Source organism: Phalacrocorax aristotelis, chromosome 2 (genome assembly GCF_949628215.1).
Source record: "Phalacrocorax aristotelis chromosome 2, bGulAri2.1, whole genome shotgun sequence".
Taxonomy (NCBI): Eukaryota; Metazoa; Chordata; class Aves; order Suliformes; family Phalacrocoracidae; genus Phalacrocorax; species Phalacrocorax aristotelis.
In genome coordinates this window covers 32,182,625-32,205,269 of record NC_134277.1, presented here as the reverse complement: position 1 = coordinate 32,205,269, position 22,645 = coordinate 32,182,625, and the positions used below count along the sequence as shown (strand labels likewise).

The 22,645-nt window shown below is 37.1% G+C and overlaps 1 protein-coding gene across 3 annotated transcripts in view; it reads left to right on the top strand.

Annotated features, from left to right (window-relative positions):
* The window catches only part of DGKB (diacylglycerol kinase beta), a 364,782-nt gene that overhangs the window by 12,070 nt on the left and 330,067 nt on the right, over nucleotides 1-22,645 (top strand). For 2 of the 3 annotated variants that reach the window (XM_075082948.1, XM_075082947.1), the window contains exon 2: nucleotides 19,098-19,358. In XM_075082948.1, the coding sequence (XP_074939049.1) occupies nucleotides 19,289-19,358 (70 nt within the window). In that variant the 5' untranslated portion in view covers nucleotides 19,098-19,288. Of the gene's footprint in view, nucleotides 1-19,097; nucleotides 19,359-22,645 lie in introns of those variants that run through there. The other variant, XM_075082945.1, reaches the window with a different exon arrangement.

Here is a 22,645-nt window from a genome sequence, read left to right as displayed (position 1 = left end):
TATCAAGTTTTATTTTCTGCTTATTTTCCCTAAGCTATATTTGTGTTATGGCCCTCATATCAGATGTATAGAAAGCATATGAAGCCAGCTTCTAAGGGAGCTACATTAGGATTTAGACCAAGACAAATTCATGCCTCTGGAACTGTCAATGACCGTCCTTCTGCGCGTGGAGCTGCTGCTGACGTGCATGTGAATTTCACTCGTGCATATCATGGTATGGTAGTCGCTGAGAGAGGCTTCAGTTAAGTGATTTGTAGTCAGTAACATGGGAATTGGTAGTGAGCTGTATTGGAAATGCCCTGCTGCAGTTGTAACTTCATTCATTTTGGAGAACTGAAACCAGAAGACGTGTGGATCTGATATTTAATTAGTTCAATAACCTTCAGATCTTCAGGTGGTTTTCCTCATAATGGACTTGCGTGTCAAGATGCATGTGTAGATGTGAATATAATGTAAACTTTTTGCTTTTTAGTACAAGAAAAATACCCTTGAACTTTTTTATTATTTTTCTGTTCATCTGGATCTTGCTATATTGGAACAGAGCTTACAAATCTGCTTTCTAGGAATATGTAAAATATATACATTAACTCCTAGAAAAGGAACAGTTTAGACATCAGTCTTCAGATATGGCCCTTCTGTTCTTCATCACTGTTGTTCCTCTACTCTGCTGTATGATACTAATCAACTATGCATTATACAATAGCTTTTTCTGTTGCGTTGGTGCCATGGTGGTAAGAATCTTAGAGGTATGGGAACATACTAATATAATCTAAGGAATGCTTTAGTAACAGTTATGGGGGTTTTTTATGCTATGTGGAAATATATTCAGTGATACATAGAAGAGTTTTACAAAATGAAAATAACATTTTCATTTTGTATGTATCTATGTATATGATACATACATTTTGTATGTATGTATATAAGGTTCTTCCTAGATTCTTACCTTAGAGTCAGTAAAATGTGCAACAGAAAGTGAGTTCAGTGCAGTTACTCACCTTTTTGTCCACCCTTTTTCCTAGCATTTTGGAAGAAATTCCTGTTGCAGTTCCTGAAACAGACCACCAAAAAAGCAGCTGAAGAAAATGCCAACCATATCTGTCTTATACCCTGCCTTACATCTTCTGACTGCTGCTGCACCCCTGGTTTTTAAATCTCTGCTGCTGCCTCATCGCTTTCCATGTCCCTGCTTTTTCTTTTCCACTGGATGTTGACAGTGCAGTCTGGGAATTAGGAGCCATGAAGGTGGGAGCTGTGTGGGCTGATAGGGTGCCGTCAGCAGTGACCACAGTGGAAGCGACTACAGCAGAGAGAAACTGGAGTTCTACTCAGCCAGTTAGCTATTTTGGGGTATTTTTTTGTTACCTGGGCTTTTGGGTTTTTTCCCCCATAAGTGTTGGGGAGAATTGGTGTGTATAGGAAATTAAAAGAGAAAAGAGGGAGAATTGTAAAATCTGTACCTTTCTTTTCAAATACTTATTACCTTGAACAGCTGGTGGGGGCTTGCCCCATTTCTGCAATGGAATTCCAGTAAAAATCTAGGATGCCTCCATGTGGCCTAAGCTCCAGGTTTGACTTAACTGTGCGTCTTTTCTTTCAATTTCTGTGAACGTCAGGTTTGGTTTGTACAGACATGGTGTAGTGCAAAGTGATTTGCTGGCATCCGGTTACCGGTGGGCAGGCGCTAACAGGATTGTCATATGCACAGTCACGCTTGATTTGCATTTTATTTCAGACTGTTTTGAGTGTATTTCCATTTCAAAATATTTACTTTTGTACTTGGGATGATTACAGCAGTTAGTGATATGTGAAAAGTCAATCTGCGCTCCTGTTTGCCCAGTACTGGGGCTAAAATTTCAGCATTGTGTAAAAGCAAGCAGGTCCTAGGCAAAGATGTTCAGACTTGAGTGAGCCGTTGCTTTTCAAATGAAGGAATGGACTATATTATTTCATGGAAATTGCACTCCACGAGGATTGCTCCTTCAGAGAGCCAAAGTGCTACCGTTAAAGATGGTTTGCAAGAGCAGACAACAGATTGATTGCCAGAGCAAAGCGGCAGGAAAAGTTGGTAGGAACAAGCACACACAAGCAAATAAAATCTGTCGCTGCTGCTGCTTTTTTATTTTCCTTCCTCCTGTTTTTTCACATGTGTGTGAGAGATGCTTAGAACCATTCTCCTGGTAGGTAAAAGCACAGTGGGAAATAATGGTTGTGTGGGTTAGAGAGATGCTCTGGAAAAGCTGTTGTGTTTTTTTGGAAAACCTGTTGACCTGAGTGGAAACCTCTCGACCACATCCTGCACAGGCAGAGCAGGAAAACTGCAGCTGCTGCTGGGTCCTCTTATGCTGCTGAGGGAGGCACAAGAATGTGAGAATGGGAGGTGAAAGATTCACGATGGGCACATTCCTCCTCAAGGGTGAGAGGAGCCAGGACAGCTCTCAGTCTGCAAGCAAGGCGGTTTGCTGTGGCTTTGGAATGGGTAGAGCAAGAAATTTTTGTTTGAGGGCATAAATTAAGCCCTTGGTGAATTCCAGAGCACAAGAAGAACAAACAAAATGTTGTGGTGAGTGTTTTGAGCAACATCCAGTTAGAGATGGGAAATGGTGCTCAGAAGAAAGAAGCAGACTGGGATCAAGGGTAAGTTGGAGGCTGTGATGTCTGGGAGGTGTGAAGGGGGAAATGTTCTTTGACAAGGGAAAGAAAGATGTGGCTTCATATTGATGTTGCAACTGCTGTGATTTCCTATCAAGTTGTTAGAAATTTTTTGTGATGTTTTGCATGTCACTTTAGTATTCCAGTTTGGACTTATTTTGACATGGGCATCATCTGCATGAATAAAGCAATTCTATAACATTCTAAATATTCTAAAAATAATATTTTTAAAATATGTTCCCTCCCTCATTGATATTCGAACAACTGCAAAACAAGCCAACCCCAAACCCAGAACACCCATGTGAAGTGTGTTTTGCAGAACCAGGGATATCTGTGTGATGTGTGGAGGGTGGGGGTCAGATTCAATATGCCTCTTATGTTTTAGTGTTGTTATTATCTATATCTATAAAATTGAGGCAATTTATGGAACTGGTGAAATGAATATTGAAGTTCTGTGGTAACGCTTTTACTGTCATCTGGCTACATTACTGCTGTCTGTCTGGACCATTGTGTAAAAGGATACAGTACCTTTGAACTAGACCATTTGACCAAAAACCAGTAATAATCTAAGAGCATTGGTTGTGCTATGAAAACATTGGAGTTCTTAGATAATAGCTGTTTAATGGAGTTAATGGAAGCTTTTGTCCTAATTGTAAGCCAGACATGAGATAATATGAAGCCGTACTGATGCAGAAGGTTATTGCTCTTTTGAAAGGGGTTTCAGATGACTTCACCAAGGGGTTTCTGGGGTTGTTACTCTGTGTGTCTGTTGTAAAAAAACAGCTCTGGTGTAGTGTAAATAAGGATAGTATGCCTCTTAATATAAAGTATTTGTTTTGGACTTAAATCAGAACTTTATGATTACTTTGGTATTGTACAGAGATCTCATTTTCAAAAGTAGGTAAACACGTAAAGTCATGGTGTTTTTGCAGCATTAAAATTTATAGTTGCGTTTTGTGTTACAAATAGTCTTCAAAGAGAGTAGACAATAACAAGACATGACAATATTTTCTTCCTTTCTTAATGTTCTTTAGAACAGGTGAAGTGTATCTAATGTGTTCGGCATGATGAACTTTGTTTGCAGCGTTGACACAGACTGAAAGGAAGGCCCCCCTCCCTCTCTCCCCCACCGTGGTCCTTTCTGTGGCTGTGGCATCTGTACTGTTTGCAGTGCATCCTGTGGAAGCACTGAGATGGCTCTGGTCAAACGTGAGGGTAATGTTAGACTGTCAGGTCCCAAACTTTCTTGCACATGGCCATCTGCCCTCTCTAGGTCCATGCTTGCTTACTTTTGCTGGTACAGGTGATGCTGGTGGCTGTTCTGCTGCCGCCACAGCGTTTGCGGGTACCTGTGGCACAGGGTGTTACCGATGGAGGTAAGGGAAGGGAGCCAGCAGGACTGGCTTCCCAGGAAAGCCGGGACTCCCCATCCAGCTCCTGTGTCCTGGGGATCCTCATCTGCTTCTGCAGCCATGGAGCCACTGTTTTGTAATAGATGAAGATTAAGGGGATATTTTAGTGGTAATGCTACAACTTTCTGAATTTTTCAGAATCTTTTTCATCAAAAGTATTTAAGCTAGGTAAAAAAAGTACTTTGGGACATCTTGTTCCATTTATTTTTTAAGACTATTCTCCACAGAAATCACTGGAGAGTTCTTCTTAAAACAGATGGCACAATATGGCCCATTGTAATGCAATTTTCTTTGTAAAATGCTGTGTCCCAGGGCAAATTTACCACAAATGGAGCAATCGTGATGTCCTATAAAAGAGAAGACATGTGTTTTTGCAACTTTTGATATATCTAAAAAAAGATGCATAACTCTGCCGACTCTGCCAAGCAAGCAAAACTTGCTATTTTCAGTAAAGTATTTTGGGGCTTTTAAAGTATTTTGAAACTGCTAGTACAGTAACTGCTTTGACTATTCAGGAAAACTTTGTATGTCCAGAATTCTAAGAATCAATAAATACAGTACTATCTGTAATTCTGACTAGCAAGATGATGTGATATGTTAGATCTCTCTCCCCTTGAACATTTTGGCAGAAAAATAATACACATTTTTTGTTAATATTATTTACTGGAACTTTTTAGTTAATATGTTAATAATATATTTTATAGCCATAAAGCAAAGCCATACTGTATAGATATCAAAACAGAAATACTTAAGAGTCATCTTTCTGGTTCACAACTAATCAGTCTAAGTGTCTCTCTCATCTGTTATCTCTGCCAGCTTGGACTTAGTAATTAATTAAGTGACACCATTGTAAGAGGTCTGTTACCATTATTGGTGACACCTGTTATTAAAAGGGCTAGATAAATTTCATGAATACAAAAGGTTATTTTCATCAGAATATTCCGATGTATCTATACGGAAATATATATGTTCATAGTTTCACCTTTATCATAGGTAGGTTTCTAAACTACTCAAAAGATATAATAGCAGTAATGCTCGGTATACCTACCCTGAAGAAAAATGAAAATAGGAAAGGTGAAATTATGTTGTACGTGTATTTACAACAGGATATTTTTACAGTGAATTTTGTAGATATACTAAATCTATGTTTTTAAATCTTTTAAGATGCCAAAAGAAATAACTTGCTTATTTTAGTTGTGCCAATTTAAGAAATGTAAGCTAAATCTAGTGATGCAATTGGTGCCTGGGAACCTTGAGGACTGGAAACTACTAGTAAATGTTAGAGGTCTATAATAATCTCTTGAATAATCTTTTGTTTGTGTATCTGAGAAGGCCAGAGTCTGAAAAAGGCTAAATGCACTGAATTCTAACTTGATTCTGAAAACAGAGTATTTGGCATGTTGCAGTTTTGTATTCCAAGTAGCAGCAGCTTTTTCTTAATTCCTCCTTACTCTGCTTAAGGTATATACCTTCCTGCCCTTAAGGGGAACAACAGTGCAGCAGTTAAGACTCAAGACTAGGTGATCTGTATTTGGTTTGTACCCTAAGGAACATTGCTCAGAATCTCTATCTCCCTTTAATTTAGGGTGCTTTTACTGGGACAAAGAAGTGGATACATTAGGAGCATTTCTGGGCTTTGGGGTATAGGCTCAGGCCCTGGGCACCTCCTCCGAGCACTAGTTTGGACAGGGCTTGGGCTTGCACTGGCTCACCTCTGTGGAAAAGGAATGGAGCTGGTGGAACTGGATGGGAGCTGTGACATTTTCCAACCAGGTCCTCAGCATGGGTGACTGGAAAACCAGGACCCTGGGGCAAACCACATTACACGTGCTCAAGTAATTTAAAAATATTCATGGATTTTCTGGAATGGTGACATTATTTGATATATGTAGTTAAATCTGTAAGTTATAATGTTTCCTCAGCAGTATCTACTTCTTGTTTTAATTAATAACATATAAACTAAAGCTAGCTGTACATGAGAGAAAGAGAATTTTAATTTAAAATTCTGTGGTTTGGGTAATTAGATGTCAATGATACTTTTATAATCTACAGGTTTAAGTTATGAAATACTTTTTTTGGCATTTAAACTTAAATTCACCAATTCAAATGGATAGGATAGACAAAAATAAACCTATTAAGAAGTAGGACCGTTCCATTGACTAACATAAATTAGCACTGTTCATGTGTTTAAATATATTCAATTACAGATCTCAGTTCAGTTCTTGACTATTCCACATGCTTCCTGTGTGATAGTGAGCAAATTATTTGAGAACAAATGTTTCAGTGTGTCTAGTGAATTTGAAATGCAATACTTAATGCCAGCTGAGATCTAGCCACTTTTTAAACTCAGCACTAGGTCTGTATTAATTTTTAGGAATTTCAGTTCTCCAGTTTCTGTAAAATGGGATATTTCTTTCTCTTATTTTCTAGTCCCTGTACTTAAAAATAAACAGGTCTGTCCCTTGTGTATGTTGTACTGTCAGTGATATAGTCAATCTTACCTCTGTTTCTGCTTTATAATACAAGCACATAATAACATAATTAGTATTTACTTGACATTTTTCATCTGTTCCATTGGTCGAGCCAGCTTGTAAAGAATGAGCAAAAAAATGAAGTGTATTTAGGCACTATTGCACATCAGAGTGCAGTCACTCCAGTTTGGGTCAGAAAAGAAACATAATGACCAGGCTTCGCAGTCCCGGTTGCTCAATTCAGCCCAGCTCTGGGATTTCTGCCTGCGCAGTCTAAGCAGCTGAGTCTAAACAGTAGTATCTCAAATTTTGAATCAGAGATTTGCATGGATGCACATGACCTGATATGGATGACCTTCCTCTGTGGTGTTTTCTTGTTTGCTTTTTCTTCTTGTGGCCTTTGTTCTTGAGTAAAGCAACAGCTACTTGGCATGCCTCAAATGATAAAACAGAGGGGTGAACTGCCTTTTTATTTAGTGCAAATATAAGCAAAAAGCCATGAATACATTATAAAAGTTACTGGGGTACAGCAAAATCACTTCTGTGAATATCCATTGGAACTTATAAACAAGTTAATCTTAAATGCATTTTATCTTTTTGACAATGGAGGGTTTATGAGGTTTTCATTGATCTTTGATGAATGTTCTCAGAAGATAAACTTCTTTTTCATTAGTAAGTATAATTTTATCATTTAAAATATAGTCTTTGGAAAAAAATCCTCATGGAACAGTTTTAAATAACAATTAGAATAATTTTTTTCTCTTTTTTTTTTTTTTTTTTAATGTCATGAGCTATACCAAAATAGGATGGCTTTAGTAAACTGAGTGACTTGCAGATCACCTAGCTGTGATATTCTTGTGGTACAAAGAGGGTGCAAGTGGACCAACTTTTTTAGGCTTATTTCATATGTAGAAAAATTCAGTTGTGCATGTTTTAATACAGAACAGGTGAAAGGAATGACTCATAAATAACAAATCATTTAGTAAAGTTAAACACTATTATTTCTATTAACATAACTTTTTAAAATTCACATGTTCTCTAATTGATGGAAATGAATTTTACATGGGTGGCTCCTAGGAAGAGAGTTGTACATGTAGATCCTGTGCCTATTCGTAAGAGTAGACCACAAAAAGGACTTTGGAAAATCTCATAATTTGAAAACTTTCATGGATCAATTCAGGGTGGAACAATAGAGAATAATTCTTAACCCCTAAAAAATATGGGTTTTTTAATTTGCATTTATATTCTCTCTTGCAAGATTTCAAAGGAATCCAAACTCTGTAATATACATATTTAATATACAATCTTCTCTTAAAACATCCAGATCTTTAATGACCACTTTGTGCAGGTAGGTGGAAGAAGAACTACTAAGATGGTTACTGACTAATACAGACTGAACTATGTAAAGCAATGGTAGGATAAAAATGTTGAAAACCAATGAAAGATGAAATGTGACTTAAAAATCTTACGCCTGTCCATAAGTAACAAGGTTTCTTTTTTTCATAGTTTCCTTCTAGTAATAGAAAGTTGAGCATAAACCTTGTAAGTAATTTTGCAATTTGCAGGATCATGTGGAGGTTCTACGTGATCAATTTTTTAACTTTTTAGTTATCAGTGTAAATGAAATTTTAAACATTTTTGTTTGAGATACCTTTGTTTCAGTGAGTACACCTTCACTGGGCTTAAGACAGTTATACATGCAAGTCCTAAATGTTAAGTTGTAGGGTCGTAAAGTTTGAAGTAAAGGAAACAATTTAAAAGGACTTGAGCTTCTGACTTGCAATGCATCAAGCACAGCATGTGCATCCCAGAGCTTCACCTGAGAAACTAACAAAAACAGCAAAACAGATTGCAGGTTGAAAGCAGAAAGACTTCTATAGATATGAAATACTGTAATAGATACAGGTTTTCAGTTGTTTGTATTTAGTGCTGCTGCTATAAAAGATAAGAATATACGTTCATGGAGGCAGTACATCTGTAATTAGTATTACTGGGAGCAGTGGTGCTCTTATCTGATACTTCTGCTCTGTGTGGGAGTAGAGTCCAGAAGATTGAATTATATAATTATTCCACTTACAGAAGAGCAAATGTAATGTTACCAAGCTGCCATCCATTTTATTATACTACTTTTTTTTTTGGTCACTGAAGAACAACTCTTTAACAATTTTAGCACAGAAGGAAAAATAAAAAGTTTAAGTTTCTTTTTGTATTTGTATATTTATTCTGCTTTCCTTTATCACCTCCTTTTATTCCTGGATTTTCATTAGTTACTGTATTCTAATATGTAAGTCTTTTTTGATGTAAGGCTTAAATATTGTCAGAATGGACTAAGATTTTTTTCTTTCTTTCCCACTAGATATGTATGTTTTTGCTGTTTTTTTTTTTTAAGAGAAACAAAAGGTATTGTATCAAACATTGTGTATCTTTTCCTTTTTAAAGCTATGGTAAAAATGAATTGCACAGAAAATGATTGTTTTCAAGCAACAATATGATTCAGAAGTGTACATATAAATAACTTTTAGTTTATGACAAATATAGTAACAGCAAAAGAAGGATGACCTACACTAGAAGATGTGAAGATGTCTAGTGCTGTAAAGGGTGTTCGAATATGGAGATGGAGAGTATTTAATGTTTGTTTGGCTCTTGACTACAATTTGTGGATAAAACTCCCTTGGGCAAAATCCTGTAAGTCTCTAGTGGAATTGCAGAGAATGAGGAAACACAAGCGTCAACATTCAGCAAAGTCGGGGAAAATTGTTTCAAATTCCAAGCTACAGTCTTGGAAAGTGAGTTCAGTTTTGTATTCAACAACCGCATATGTTAGGGCAAATTGCTCACTGGAGTATCATAAGGAGTTTGCGTGTGTTTATCCTGTGACTCTCTTCAGGTAATTTTGAGCATGTTTTATTACTGTATTCTAAGCAGACTGTTGCCAAGTTTATCAGTAGTGTAGGCAAGAAGAACTGGAAGGTGGCAAAAATCAGACATTTCCCTTCACAGGCTTGTGAGGACAGGTGATGCTGTCGCCCTCAAGGTGTTGGGAGGGGCAAAGTGCCACTAGTGGCCACCCCAGCGGTATATTCAGCAGTCTATAGACAAAGCAAGCAAAACCAAAACCAATTACTGAAGGATATATGCTTGCGGTCCAGACCTGCAGTAGGATACTAACTACCCTTTTCTCTCAAACTATATAATAATGTAGTGTAACTTAAAGTCAAAATTGATCTTAACCTATACTCAGCTTGGTTTTCTCCAACTGTTTACAGACTTGAGGAACAGCTTGTGTGCCTGAAAGCTTCATGTGTTGGAAAATATTTCACTATTTTCTGTTAGTCCCACATTTCTCCTATCTTTAGATAATCCTACTTACAATAGAAATAAAATTAGTGCCAAGGACTACTGTGTAAAAACATAAGCTAAATCTGAAGAGAGTTAATTGCAACATTTAAAGAGAGAAAATAATTAGGTAGAACTTCAGAGAAAAGCAGACTAGGAAAAGATAACAGAAGTGAAAAGCCTTTCTCCAGAGAGAAAATATTTAAAAAATGCAAGCATAATATAAGCTAGCTCAGCCAAAAAATTCCCAAAGGAAAGAGGAGACAGGATCAACTGTTTTTTCTTCTTCCCTTTAAGATGGGAAAAGCACAGGGAAGCACAAATTAACAGAAGTAAGGTTTCCCATTGAAATCTGAACACCATGGAAAAAGAACACAAACTGAAGTTGCATAAAAGTGCAATTAAATACCAATTTTATAGTTGTTTAAAAAAAAACCATGGGAATACTGGCATTTGTTAGCTACAAAGCATTCTGGAGACAGCATAACATGCTTAAAATGGTGGGGTTTAGGATGGAGTCTTTGGATGAGAGGCTGAACATCTACAATATAATGACTTAATATCCTGAAATGGAGGACAGAAATTTCATTGTCGTCATCTCATATTCCTCTGAAAAAATCAGCACAGTTAACCATGAGGAGGTGGTGATGTCCCCCATCTGAAAGATGGGTCAGTGTGTTGAAGTTGTGTCTTTACAGCTGTAAGTCTGTTTGGGTGGGACGGACAGACAGACAGGACAGACAGACTAAAAGGCCCCTCAAGCAGAAAATGCACTTCCAACCCTGGTCAAATCTCTTGTGTGTAGTTCTACAAATGCCAGTTCTCTGTCGCAGTTTAGTCAATGGCAGTATAAAACCTGGAGGAAAATTGCTAAGGATGTAAGATGAGATAAGAAACTCGAGGTATATTCATACTTCAGCATTGCTTGGGCAGGTGAGCAGAGGTACAGAGCCTGCCCTGGTGCTTATGATGCTGGGCACACTTGGCCCTCCCTTCTGGCTTTGCTTCAGTAAAACTGCTTCATGTGCTCCACTTGTGCTGCATCCACACCTCTCGTGGCAGGGAGGACGTGCCATCAGAGCTAGCGCTACGAACGCAGAAGTGGCGATGTTCACAGAGCCTTCACGAACCTAGAAATTACTGTCTGCTTGGAGCTGAATGTGGCTGCAGATATGTGTTCCTGTAGGCAAGGGCCCATCCCACTTTATTATATCCCTTTTGGTAGCTCACTATCACTGAATTCTTCTATAGTAATACTGTGATCTTAAAGGTCTTTTCCAGCCTACATGATTCTATGATAACAAATATGAAACAATTTGTAGTTGTCTAAAAGACTCCACACTATCCCAGTGGACAGTGACATAGTGCCGGCTATTCATATCGCTGGACTACAATAATTTAATCAACTTCTGCATGTAGCTCTCTCCCTAGGGAAAAAAAGAAAAAAAAATATCCAGCTTATAGAAAACAACACACCATGAACTTCTGCTATAAAATCCATTACCCTGCCTGCTAACCTGATCTCTATTCTCTGTACAGGTTTTCTACTGAAGATTAAATCAAGTTCAAATTCTCACAAGTTATTTAAAAGGAACTCCAGTGCCCTGTTCCCAGTTTATTTTAAAAGTGCATAAAGCTGTGGAATGAGGACAGCAGTTAACAAATCTTTTCCTCGAGCACAGTGGAACATTTTTGTCAAAAGACCAAAGCACATCTCTTCAAAGGCTTATTTCTGAGCATGAAGTAAGAATTTCTGCCCCAGGAAATTACAGATCATCAGAAATCTTCCTCACTTTTCAGCTTTGCCTTCCTCTAATGTAATCACCCCTAAAGCACCTAAATACAGAGAGATTAATTAAACCCAACAATTAAACAAAAAAACCTCCTGTAGTTTATTACCAACAAAAGATAATCGTTACGCAGAATTTACAGTTCATCCCATGAGAGGGAATGGAAAGAAATGAGGAAGAACACGTGGAAGATAAGAGTTGAAGAGCTTAACACTCTCCTAATATGGGCTCAGATATTCGTGGTGCCAGTTCTGGGTAGATCTGTATAGAGTTCCCACCGAGGGGGTGCACTTCTGGAGCTGGCTTTCCTGGGGAAGGTGGCAGATGTATACTTTGGAAGGGAAAGGCTGCCTTTAAGATGTTTACTCCATGAAGTTCTAAATTTAGGAGTTTTTGGTGGATATATAGAAAATACAGTGGGTGACATGGAAAGAATTTTGATTAATCCTCTCTACAGAGTGATTTATCCAGTGGACAACCAAATGTGCTGTATTACAGAGAACTTACTACAGATTGCATAATTATACCTATCAGATACTGTGATTTCTGTCCCAGATTGCTTTGTTACGTTTATTAAAGAATACCAGTCATAAGCCTTAGTGATTCAGCCTTCTTTTAAGGCTTTTAATACTCAGGTAGTTTGTTTTTGAAATGCACCAATTTCAAAATACTAGCAGCTGTCTAGAAATTTTTCTCTCTAAACAGTTTATTGTCTCCTTTTTGGTGGGTTCAATGTGGTTTTTTTTTCCTCCTATTTCCAGTATGTTTAATCAATCATACAATCAAAATATTATACACTGTGATAATTTAGACATAATTAGTAACAAATTTTAATGGCCTTATGGACAAATTTGCTTGTTTAGTCATTGACATAAAATGATAAGAAGGATGACTAACTCCTCAAATCTCCTTTTTCAGTTTTCACTTTTTAAAATCTGTTTTTCTAAAATCGTTATTCTGCAGTTTTTAACATTGGGAGCAGCTCCATGGCTCTCACTTGGTACACAGTTCAAAACTCTTCTCTGTTTCTCTCATAAGCGTAAAATAAATTCCAATCTGAAGAGGTGTTGGTTTATTTTTAGTTTATACAGTTATATTATTTAAAGCAAGAAGAAAGCCTTTGTAAACCTAGATGCATCAGCACATATACATTCTGCTATTTACTTGTCCCAGATTCTCCTTAGGTTTCATTTATTTCAGTATTTCTTTAAGTGAAGAAAACACTGAGAAATTGGAATGTAGTTCTTCTGACTTGGTAGGTAATTAGCATAGTAACTTGGAAATAGCAAGCCTAGGAGTTGGACAAATTTAAGATGTACCTGAAATTGCTTTTAAAGTAGTCATGTGATGAAGTTAGGTACATGAAGAGTGAAGTAAAAAATATAATTAAAAATTTATACCTGTATTTTAAATGTAAGTAATTGTATTCAGTGGTGTTACTATCTTGCATTCTGATCAGTTTTTATTGGTGCTCAGTTTATGTTGCTAATATTTCTCGCTGTCACAAACTGTAATATTGGCGAAATGTTTTCTCAGAGATTCAAATATTCTGCTTGTCCTATCACAATGTTTTCTTGTGCTGCATGTATTCCATGTGTTTACTGTTAAATCCCATAGAAATAATTCAAGGAAGTGAATTTGAATAATCACTTCTCTGAGGAATACAATCCATATCTTTGTATTAAAATTTAAATGGATGTTTTTACATGCCCTAGACTAGTACACCTGGGGATAAAGTAGTCGGGAAAACATGCATACTTTTGAATTGTGATGAAGTCACTCCTTAAAAGGGAGAGACTTCCAGCTTGGTAAGCAAATTATCACTGGTTTCAGTGTATCAGTGTTTAGCGTTTATGTTTCAGAATTATGTTAATTTACATCAGTAAACATCCTTTGCTACATTGAAAAAGACTGTGCACTACTAAAATGCTAATTATTATGAAAAACAAGAGGATGTTGTTATGTAAAATATGCAATTTATGTAGGAAAAAGCTGTTGTGTTTTATTATGGGGGCTCTTTTTTCCACCCATGCTGTTAATCCAGCAGCAATTTTAAATAATCGTAATACTTCTGTATTTGAAAGTAAAGAAATCAGATGCTTTTGGTTGGATTTCTTTTCCCCCAAACTCTTCAGAATAAACTTTCATCTATGCAAGTTTGGAATATTTCTGGCATTAGAGACATTGTTTTCTACAAAGTGTAAAATGAATTGCAGGAATACCTGCACAAATTGTCTTGTATATCTGTACACAATGCCTGCATTTGCAAGAGTTTAGACTGTGAGCTTTTTTTTTGTTGTTGTTCAGCTGTTTTGACAATAGCAAGCTTAGTGGAGAGACTATCCTGGGGGTTCAGTAGCAAGAGTGGTCCTTCAGTGCCCAGGAAATGTCATGTACTTTGATCCAAAGAGCTTAATTAATAAAGAATAAATAGTGCAATAGTGCATCATAATCCCTTATATACTAATGTTACATAGATCTTAAAATACGATCACAAGACAAGAAATTTTACAGATGAAGGCTGAGTTGTTCTTCTACAAATGTTGATGAAATGTGCACTTTTCCATTGTTTGCTAAACCCACAAACGTCACTGAGTTTTCAGAGGAAAAATTCTTTGGTCTTGTCAGTAAAAAGACTGTACTTGCGTTCTAAACTGGTTGCAGGAGTTAATAGAGACAACGGTTTCGTGCATATGTGTCAGCATGCGGTATCTCTGACATGCAAAAATTCTCCTTTGGAAAATCCATGATGTCACCCACATAGAAATCACAGGATCTAGCTAACTGATGTGAAGGTGTAGGACCCAACTGAAGGAAATACCAGGTACATTCTGTACAGAAATTTTCTTGACAAGCATAATTGCTTCAGCCTCCATAGCAATTAAGGTATAAAATAATCTGTGTTATTTATTCCTGTTGTTCAGGCAAAAATCACTAATCAGTCATGTTGTGGAAACCATGTAGTTTCCCTGGAAGGAAACTTGTTTCCTTGGGGTTCATGTTCTCTCCACCTGCCCCTCCCCAACCCTGCCAATAGAAACATAAGCATACTAAAACAATGAAATGGGGGAAAAGGACTTGAAGGTCTCAGTCTTGCATAGCATGGAAGATGCTTACTTAAGATGTCTCATTTTGTCACCTGCACCCCTTCTTACCATCAGCCTTACCCTGTGCCCCCTTTATGGAGTAACTGGCAATTAATGATGAAATTGTATGCGAGACATACATTTTGGAAGGGCTGGTAGAAAACAAAAAATGGCTGAGTAATTCCAAAAGCCAATTTCTAGCCTGTTTTAGGTTCTGCTGTTATGGTAAATATAGAAAATTCCCTTACGGTATGTGGCAAGAAGAGTTTCACGCTTTCAGACGTGGCAGTGAGGGTTGGACCCCCCAGAAGAAGCCCTCCTGACTTTCAGGAGGAAGCGGGGGGAGTTGGGCTGGTTGAGGAGCCGGACGTGTTTGTACAGGCCACAGTCCTCTCGAATCAAAGTTTGAAGCTGAACCCAGTGCTGTTGACTGGTTTCTTTGCAGTGAGGACTTTACGACATGATTTGAGTGTCGAGGTTGGCGTATAGTGGATGCACCTTTATATTTGTTTTTTCCTCTGTTGTATATTCATTTTTCTTCTCTCCTCAGCCTTGTTTCTGCAGGGCAACTGAGGATTTTAGTTGCTGGCATGGGGAATTCCTGGAAGTCTAAGTTTGTTAGAACTGTTGGCTGAATGCTAAGTAATTTGATTTGTAGAGTTTTTAACAAAGCTTTACTTCCTAGTTTGGGTATGTGGCCTGGTAGGAATCCTGACAGAAAAGTTAAGAAACCTTCAAATCCAGAAAGAAAAACACATAATAAGAGAGACTGGAATTCTAAGACTTGTTTTTGTCAGTGGATAGAGGAGGAAAAATTTTTTTCTAATTCTTTTTGTGATAAAGTGAATGGTTTATTTCTAGTAAGTGTTTCTAATTTCTCTTCTTTATAAGTCATGCTTTGTTGTCTGGTTGAGAGGGCTGTGAATCTTGCCTAAGCAGATACTAAAAAGATGTGTGCACAGATCCAAGTTTCCCAGAATAGGTCAAACTCTTAGAGGACCAGTGGAAGAGTTCCCTACCTGACATCCTGTGAATTTTAACTGTATGCTGTAACGTGTTCTTCAAAGTAATTTATCTCTGTATGGAGAGGTCAAATCACTGTTCGTATCTGTTGATGCTGCTGATCTTTATTTTGCTTGTTAGCAAGCACATTTGATTAATGTGTTCAGGGTGGTGGGGTTTTTTTGGGTGGTGTGTTTTTTTTTTTTCTTTTTTTGAACCTGTATGTGATAGTATTATCCCTTTCCTCATCATGTACTTGTGTATAGGTTTCAAACTGCATGACCTTCCTGGAATACTGAGAAAAAGAGCACTAAAACAAAATTCAAAAGAATGCATTTAAATTAAACAAAACTGGAAAAGATAATGTAAATTAGTCTTTTCTTCTACAGAAATTAAGATATTGTATAAGATACAGGTGATCTTGAAATGTTTACCTTAACAAATGGTACATACCATATAACGGAATATGCATTTGTGACTTTTGTCCTCAACACTTGTATGATGTGCTCGATTTCTTATAGCTACATTACTATCTATATAAAATGGGAAAATCCCACTATAAACAGTGTAACTGAAAACTAAGGATGCGGGGAGCTTTCCTTATTTAGGACTCCCCTGCAGCAGAACCTAATAAGTAGCTGAAAAAGGAAGCCTCTATAAGGTTCCTTTTGCTAAGATTTCCCCCATTATATTTCTGCATATTCCTGCTTCATGTGCGCTGAGGTGATCTACAGGACCTGGCTGCAGTCCAAAGACCAAGTCATCCTCAGACAACTGCCTGCCTCCCTATTACTGTTCCCAGATGAAACTTGGCAAATTAGTTCCACTAGATCCCCCACAGTCTTCCCTTTCAAAGGAAGGAACTTGCATTTGGAGAGTTTTCCAAGATAATCATGTAGCCTTAAACTGCTGGCTTACATGCAGGCTGCATCTTCTTTCCTGTCGACTGCCATGCCCATAATTAAATTTTTCTGTTGCTTCCATCTCGTTCGGATCATGTACCTTTTCTTGCAACATGGTTTGTAGGCAGCAGAGCCTGGGGGTCTGGTGAAGGGGAAAAGGTACCAGAGGTGGTCATTTAGATCTGAAGTTGGAGAAGGGGAAGGCAACGGGACAACATCCGTTTTCACTGCCCATGTACTGTATACAACAAACCCTATGGACAGTGGTCAGCTAAAGATATTGGATGTGACTAGATTGATCAGTTTAGAGTGCACAGCAGTTACTAACTTGCTAGCCATAGCAATTCTAATGATAGGCTTCTTATCACAGGTATTCATATTAAATAATTGAGAAAATATTGAACTGTACAACATTCAGCAGTGTTAGCTTTAACAGGTAATGAAGCTAATGTAGTTAAGAATATAAAAAGTAATACTGGATGAAATGGTGGTAGAAAATTTTGGTTCTATTAAATCAATTATGCAAATATAAAACCATTTTCAGTAAAACCTAATTAGTTGTATTTTTCTCATATTCTTGACATCTATTTGAAGAAGTAAAACTGTCTTCAATGCAACCTAATTGAAACATCTTTAATTTGATTAAAATGTCCCCATTGGCCATAGTTACTTTCTCATGTCATAAATAAGAGGTTCTCAAGACAGAATTATAGCTTTTCTTGCTGGATATCACCTTCAGCTTTTGTAGTTACTGCCCTTTTTTATGGCACTGATGTTGATTCACTGCTGTTCGAGCGCCCACGTGCCTTGCGCTTAGCCAACATTATCTGTGTTAATGTTGCTTTTTCCACCCCAATCTCCATGCTTCTGTTAGGTTTTTTTATTTTTTCAATCACTGTTTCTAGATGTTGACTCTTCTAACTTATGCTTATGTTTTATTCTAACTTGAGGAGATTGAGAGTGTAAGAATTTCTTCTTGTTCAATTTTAAAAAGACAAGGCAGCTACCAAGTAGTCTGTTGTGCAGTTGTTGTATTTGGATAACCTTACTTTCTCACATATATAGGTACATATACTCAAACCATTCACCAACAAGAGCCTGAGAGCAATGAAAGCATGCTCTGAGGCTGAGGTGTCTTTCTTCCTGAACTCTTTATCCAGGAATGATATTCATATACATCAGACAGAAAAAAATGATGTTGTCTATCATCATTTTGGAGTACTTTTCTTCATAGGCTTCTGTTCCTAACTACTCTATTTCTTTGGTTTTGGGTATTTTTTTTGTTTTGGTCTGTGTTTTTTGGTGGTTTTTTTCTTTTTTTAAATCTTTTTTCTCTTCCCCCCTTATGATGAACTTTGCTCCTTTTTCTCTCCTCTCCCAGCTGCCAACATCTTTCTCCTTAGCACTCTTTCCATTACTGTGTGAGTCTCTTCTGGTCTGAATTTTTTCCTTTGCTCTTTTTGTAATCTGACCCTTGTAAATGACACGTTGCTAGGCATACAAAGAGATTCCGCTTATGATCTAAAATTAGCTTTCTAGTCTAAAGTTGTCATCTAGGCAACCTCTGTAATCAATAGCGAAAGTTAAATACCACAAGAAGGCAATTCATCACATTTTAAGATTATGTTGAAACTGGAGGGATTAATTGCTGTCTGGGCCACCTGTCTCTGCTGATTAAAGAGAGAGCCTTAGATGACAATCTCAGATGAGGTACCCAACTTCCAGATGGCTAAAATTAGATTAAAAGTATCCTACCTGATGTGCAAGGAGTGGTGTTGGTAATGCATTGCCTTTGTAAGGTCTGTCCTATGGCAGTAAAAACCGCATAAAATCAGAATGAGATGGCACCCACAGTTTGATTTCCACACCCCCCCCACCGAATTTGCAACAGTGCCAACAGTTATATTTGATTTTCAGTAGTGACTTCAGCAATGTTGTGACATTCTAGAAATCAAACCCCCACTATTTTGTTAGAATAGTTAATTTTTACATAGCTCTCACGAATTTCTCACCAAACTGCAGAATCCATTTTGGTTTTGACATGGGGAGTTAGAAGCTTCAGAATGTTTCTGACAAGGCCACACCGCACTGCACAAAAACATAATCGGATACAAACCCAGTTACCTGAATCCCATTTTAAAATCATAGGGAACTAAGTGTAGTGATAGTATCTACTCTTGCAGTGGTTGTTACTGAAACAGAAACATCCCCACACAAGGTGTGCAGGTACAATTAGGTCACAAACAATCAATAGTTTCTTATTATCAGGGCTGCACATAAGTTTTTGGAATTGTAAAGATAAAATTTGGAACTACATATAGAACTATTTTTGGACAAATATTGTATGAAAGGATTTTGAGCAAAACTCTGTAAAAAAATTTGTCAGTTACAATTATTTCAATAATAAAACTGGTATTTATGCTTCTAATGCTTGATCTTCTTTCAACAGTGCTGTAACTCACCACTGAACCAACACATTGGGAACACTTCATAGCGTCAAAAACTTCATCCACGTAGACTGATGACATCTCTCCAGGCTCCAAGCACTGTGAACTGAAGCTACAAATCTTTATGGAGTTTATATCACCCGGGTCAAAGGGAATATTTTTCTGATATTTAACAAGGACCCTTACTGCCAGTATGACGAGCCAGGAGAAGTGGGTTAACCTTAGTCCTGGAGAGTTCTCTCAGCTTCAGAAATATGCAGAATGTAAGTAATTTTTAAAATATGTGATTTTATAGTGAATTAAATATTAAGAATATTTTGAGCACAGAATATAATATATTATTGATACTATTCACTGTCAAGTAAGACGTTAAGTTATGGTTTATGTTTGTTTTCTAATCCAAAAGATATGTTGTTTGGAGGGGAAGAAAAAGTCAGTTAGGGTCGTAACTTTTTTTCTTAACCTGAACAATTATTATCCACTGAGGTACCATGTAGACTGACTATGGGTTATGTAACTATAGGTATTTGAAGAGTGTATTTTTATGGCTTTGCCACCTTAAATTCACCATAAGAATTTGTAGGCCACTGGAGTGGGTTTTGTAGTTAAAAAGGCTTTTTGAGTCATGGAGGAAACATGGAAATTCCAGGAGAAACACATCTAAGTGTTCAATATGAAGATGTTTCTAATACTATAAACAATGCAAAGGAGGAGTTGTCCTGTGAAAGAGCATGAAACAAAAAACTCTGTACACTGAAGTTCCAGTTCTTTAGTTATTACTCAGGCAAAACTTCCTTTAAGCTGCCTGAGCAACCTAAATGGCTCAGAATTATGTGCTTAGAGGACAGATACTGAACATGAGACGTTGGATTTAGGAGGTGGTTTATGAAACCTGATAAGAACTGGAAAAGACCAAGAACGTTTAGGAAGTTTTCCTATATGATAAGTAATCTAAATTTTTAGTTTTAAAAACCAAGAATCTCACATGAATTATGAATGTTGCTGATTTATTACTAAAGGAATTGTTTGCATTTAGTGTAAAATGAAGACTGCGGTTTGGGGTTTTTTTGGTTTGGGGTTTTTTTGGTTTGGGGTTTTTTTGGTTTGGGGTTTTTTTGGTTTGGGGTTTTTTTGGTTTGGGGTTTTTTTGGTTTGGGGTTTTTTTGGTTTGGGGTTTTTTTGGTTTGGGGTTTTTTTGGTTTGGGGTTTTTTTGGTTTGGGGTTTTTTTGGTTTGGGGTTTTTTTGGTTTGGGGTTTTTTTGGTTTGGGGTTTTTTTGGTTTGGGGTTTTTTTGGTTTGGGGTTTTTTTGGTTTGGGGTTTTTTTGGTTTGGGGTTTTTTTCTTTTTGTGTCTGTGATATCACAGCTTATACTTAATTGTATTTCAGTGTAGTAATCTAACAGAATAATCATAAAATGATTATTAGAGTTAACTTTAATAGTACATTCTACTGGAACATGTTTGAGATTTGTAATATTTTCATGATAACAAGTTAAGCCATGAATGATAATTTTGATACTTTTGACTGGAGCATCTCCCTTATGAGGAAAGGCTGAGAGGCTTGGGTTTGTTCAGCCTGGAGAAGAGAAGACTGAGGGGGGATTTCATCAATACCTACAAATATCTGAAGGGAGGGTGTCAGGATGATGGGGTCAGACTCCTTTTCAGAGGTGCCCAATGACAGGACAAGGGGCAATGGGCACAAGTTGGAACACAGGCAGTTCCAGCTCAATATGAGAAAAAACTTCTTTCCTGAGAGGGTGCCAGAGCAGCAGAACAGGCTGCCCAGGGAGGCTGGGCTGTGGAGCCTTCTTCCCTGGAGACATTCAAAACCCACCTGGCTGCGTTCCTGTGCCCCCTGCCCTAGGTGTCCCTGCTCAAGCAGGGGAGTTGGACAAGGTGATCTCCAGAGGTCCCTTCCAACACCTACCAGTCTGTGATTCTGTGATTTATATAATGCAATGCCATTGAACACATCCCCATTGCCCCCCCCCACCCCCCCCGCCCCCCCCCCCCCAAAAAAAAAAAAGAATTAGGTAGAAATATTCACATGATGCTTTCTGGAACAGATGTATTTGAGTCTGTGTTCTACAATTGCTGTCAAGTTTAAAGTATTCTATTTATTAACAAAGTATGTTTTGTCCCCATGCTACCTTCTTGTCCACCTTCTTGTCTCAAAGGATAAGGTATAGAAGTGAAGCAATTTTGCTCCATATACTGCTCTAAATCCTTAATGATGTTACCAAGTAAGAAGCTATTTTGTTTCCCATTTCATAGTGGAATATAAGACATTGATACCTGTCCTGTATTTAATCAGTTAGGACCTCCTCCTAAAAAGAAGGCCTTATGGATCCAGTATGAGTCTGAGAAATGAAAATATCCATGCTTTTCATTAATTCTTGTATTTGTATGTAATGCACATAAATATTAAGTAAAGGGAAACAAGATGCAAGTACATGAAACTTAGAACACATCCAAATTTTTTAATGTTTTGTTGACTTCAGACATGATCGCGAAGAAAATTTTATTTTCATGTTTGATATGAAAAAGCTTGTTTCTTTTAAATTATGTTGCCAAATTGATAGTAAGCATAGTACAGCAGTTTAAAAAAGATATCTACTTCTGAAAATTTATTTCTTCCTGGGAAAATATTTAAAGATGATTCTTCATTAATTTTTTTCAATACCAGAGGTTGGGGACTTCTAATAGAGATAGAACAGTTATGGTTTTTTTTAATACATGCTTATAATTTAAGCCTTCTTATAATTTAAGCCTTCAGTGCAGCATTTGCCAAAATATTTGTCATCTTCCTTATGGGCAAAAAAGGCCATTTAATAGATTCCTTTTCATTCTGCTTCCCTTTGCTCCTGCAGCACTTCCTGCACACACCGTAGTTCAGAGCCATTGCTTTAATAGAAATATTGGTATCAGGATAAAGTATTTGGTGAAATTGGTTGTATTTGTTTGTGTTCAGGTTTGTGTGTGTATATAAAAAGTCGTGGTGTCTTTCAAGCTTCCTCTCCTTGTCTGGAATAGAAGGATGTTAGTTGTTAGAAAATGTGAAATATGAAACACCTTTGTATAAATAGTTAAATTTCTGAGGCAATTAGAAAAAAAATTGTTAATGATGTATAGACTTTGATTATATAATGCCAACAACTATAACCCAGATACGGGCCTTATTTTGAATTTCTGAGCTGGCCAATTTAATTTTGTTAAATGACTGAATAGCAGTATCTTTAAATGTGTGATTTAAGACTTTAAAATGCAATTAAAAATTTTAATTGGATCCAACATTTTTGAATTTGGTACATTTTATCTAACATTCAGAGATACAAAATGTTGTGACAGTAGATGCCTTTACTCATTACTGTATAGTAATTTAATTATGTGGAATTTTATGAAGCTTAAGTGTATAATTGCTTTGTTATTTCATTGTCTTTGAACATGGTAAGATAGTGAACTGAAAATCACACCAAATTTCTAGCAGAGTTTGTCTGGCTTTGTAGAATTTGATTTATTTAAAAAAAAAAAAACAAAAAAGGCATTG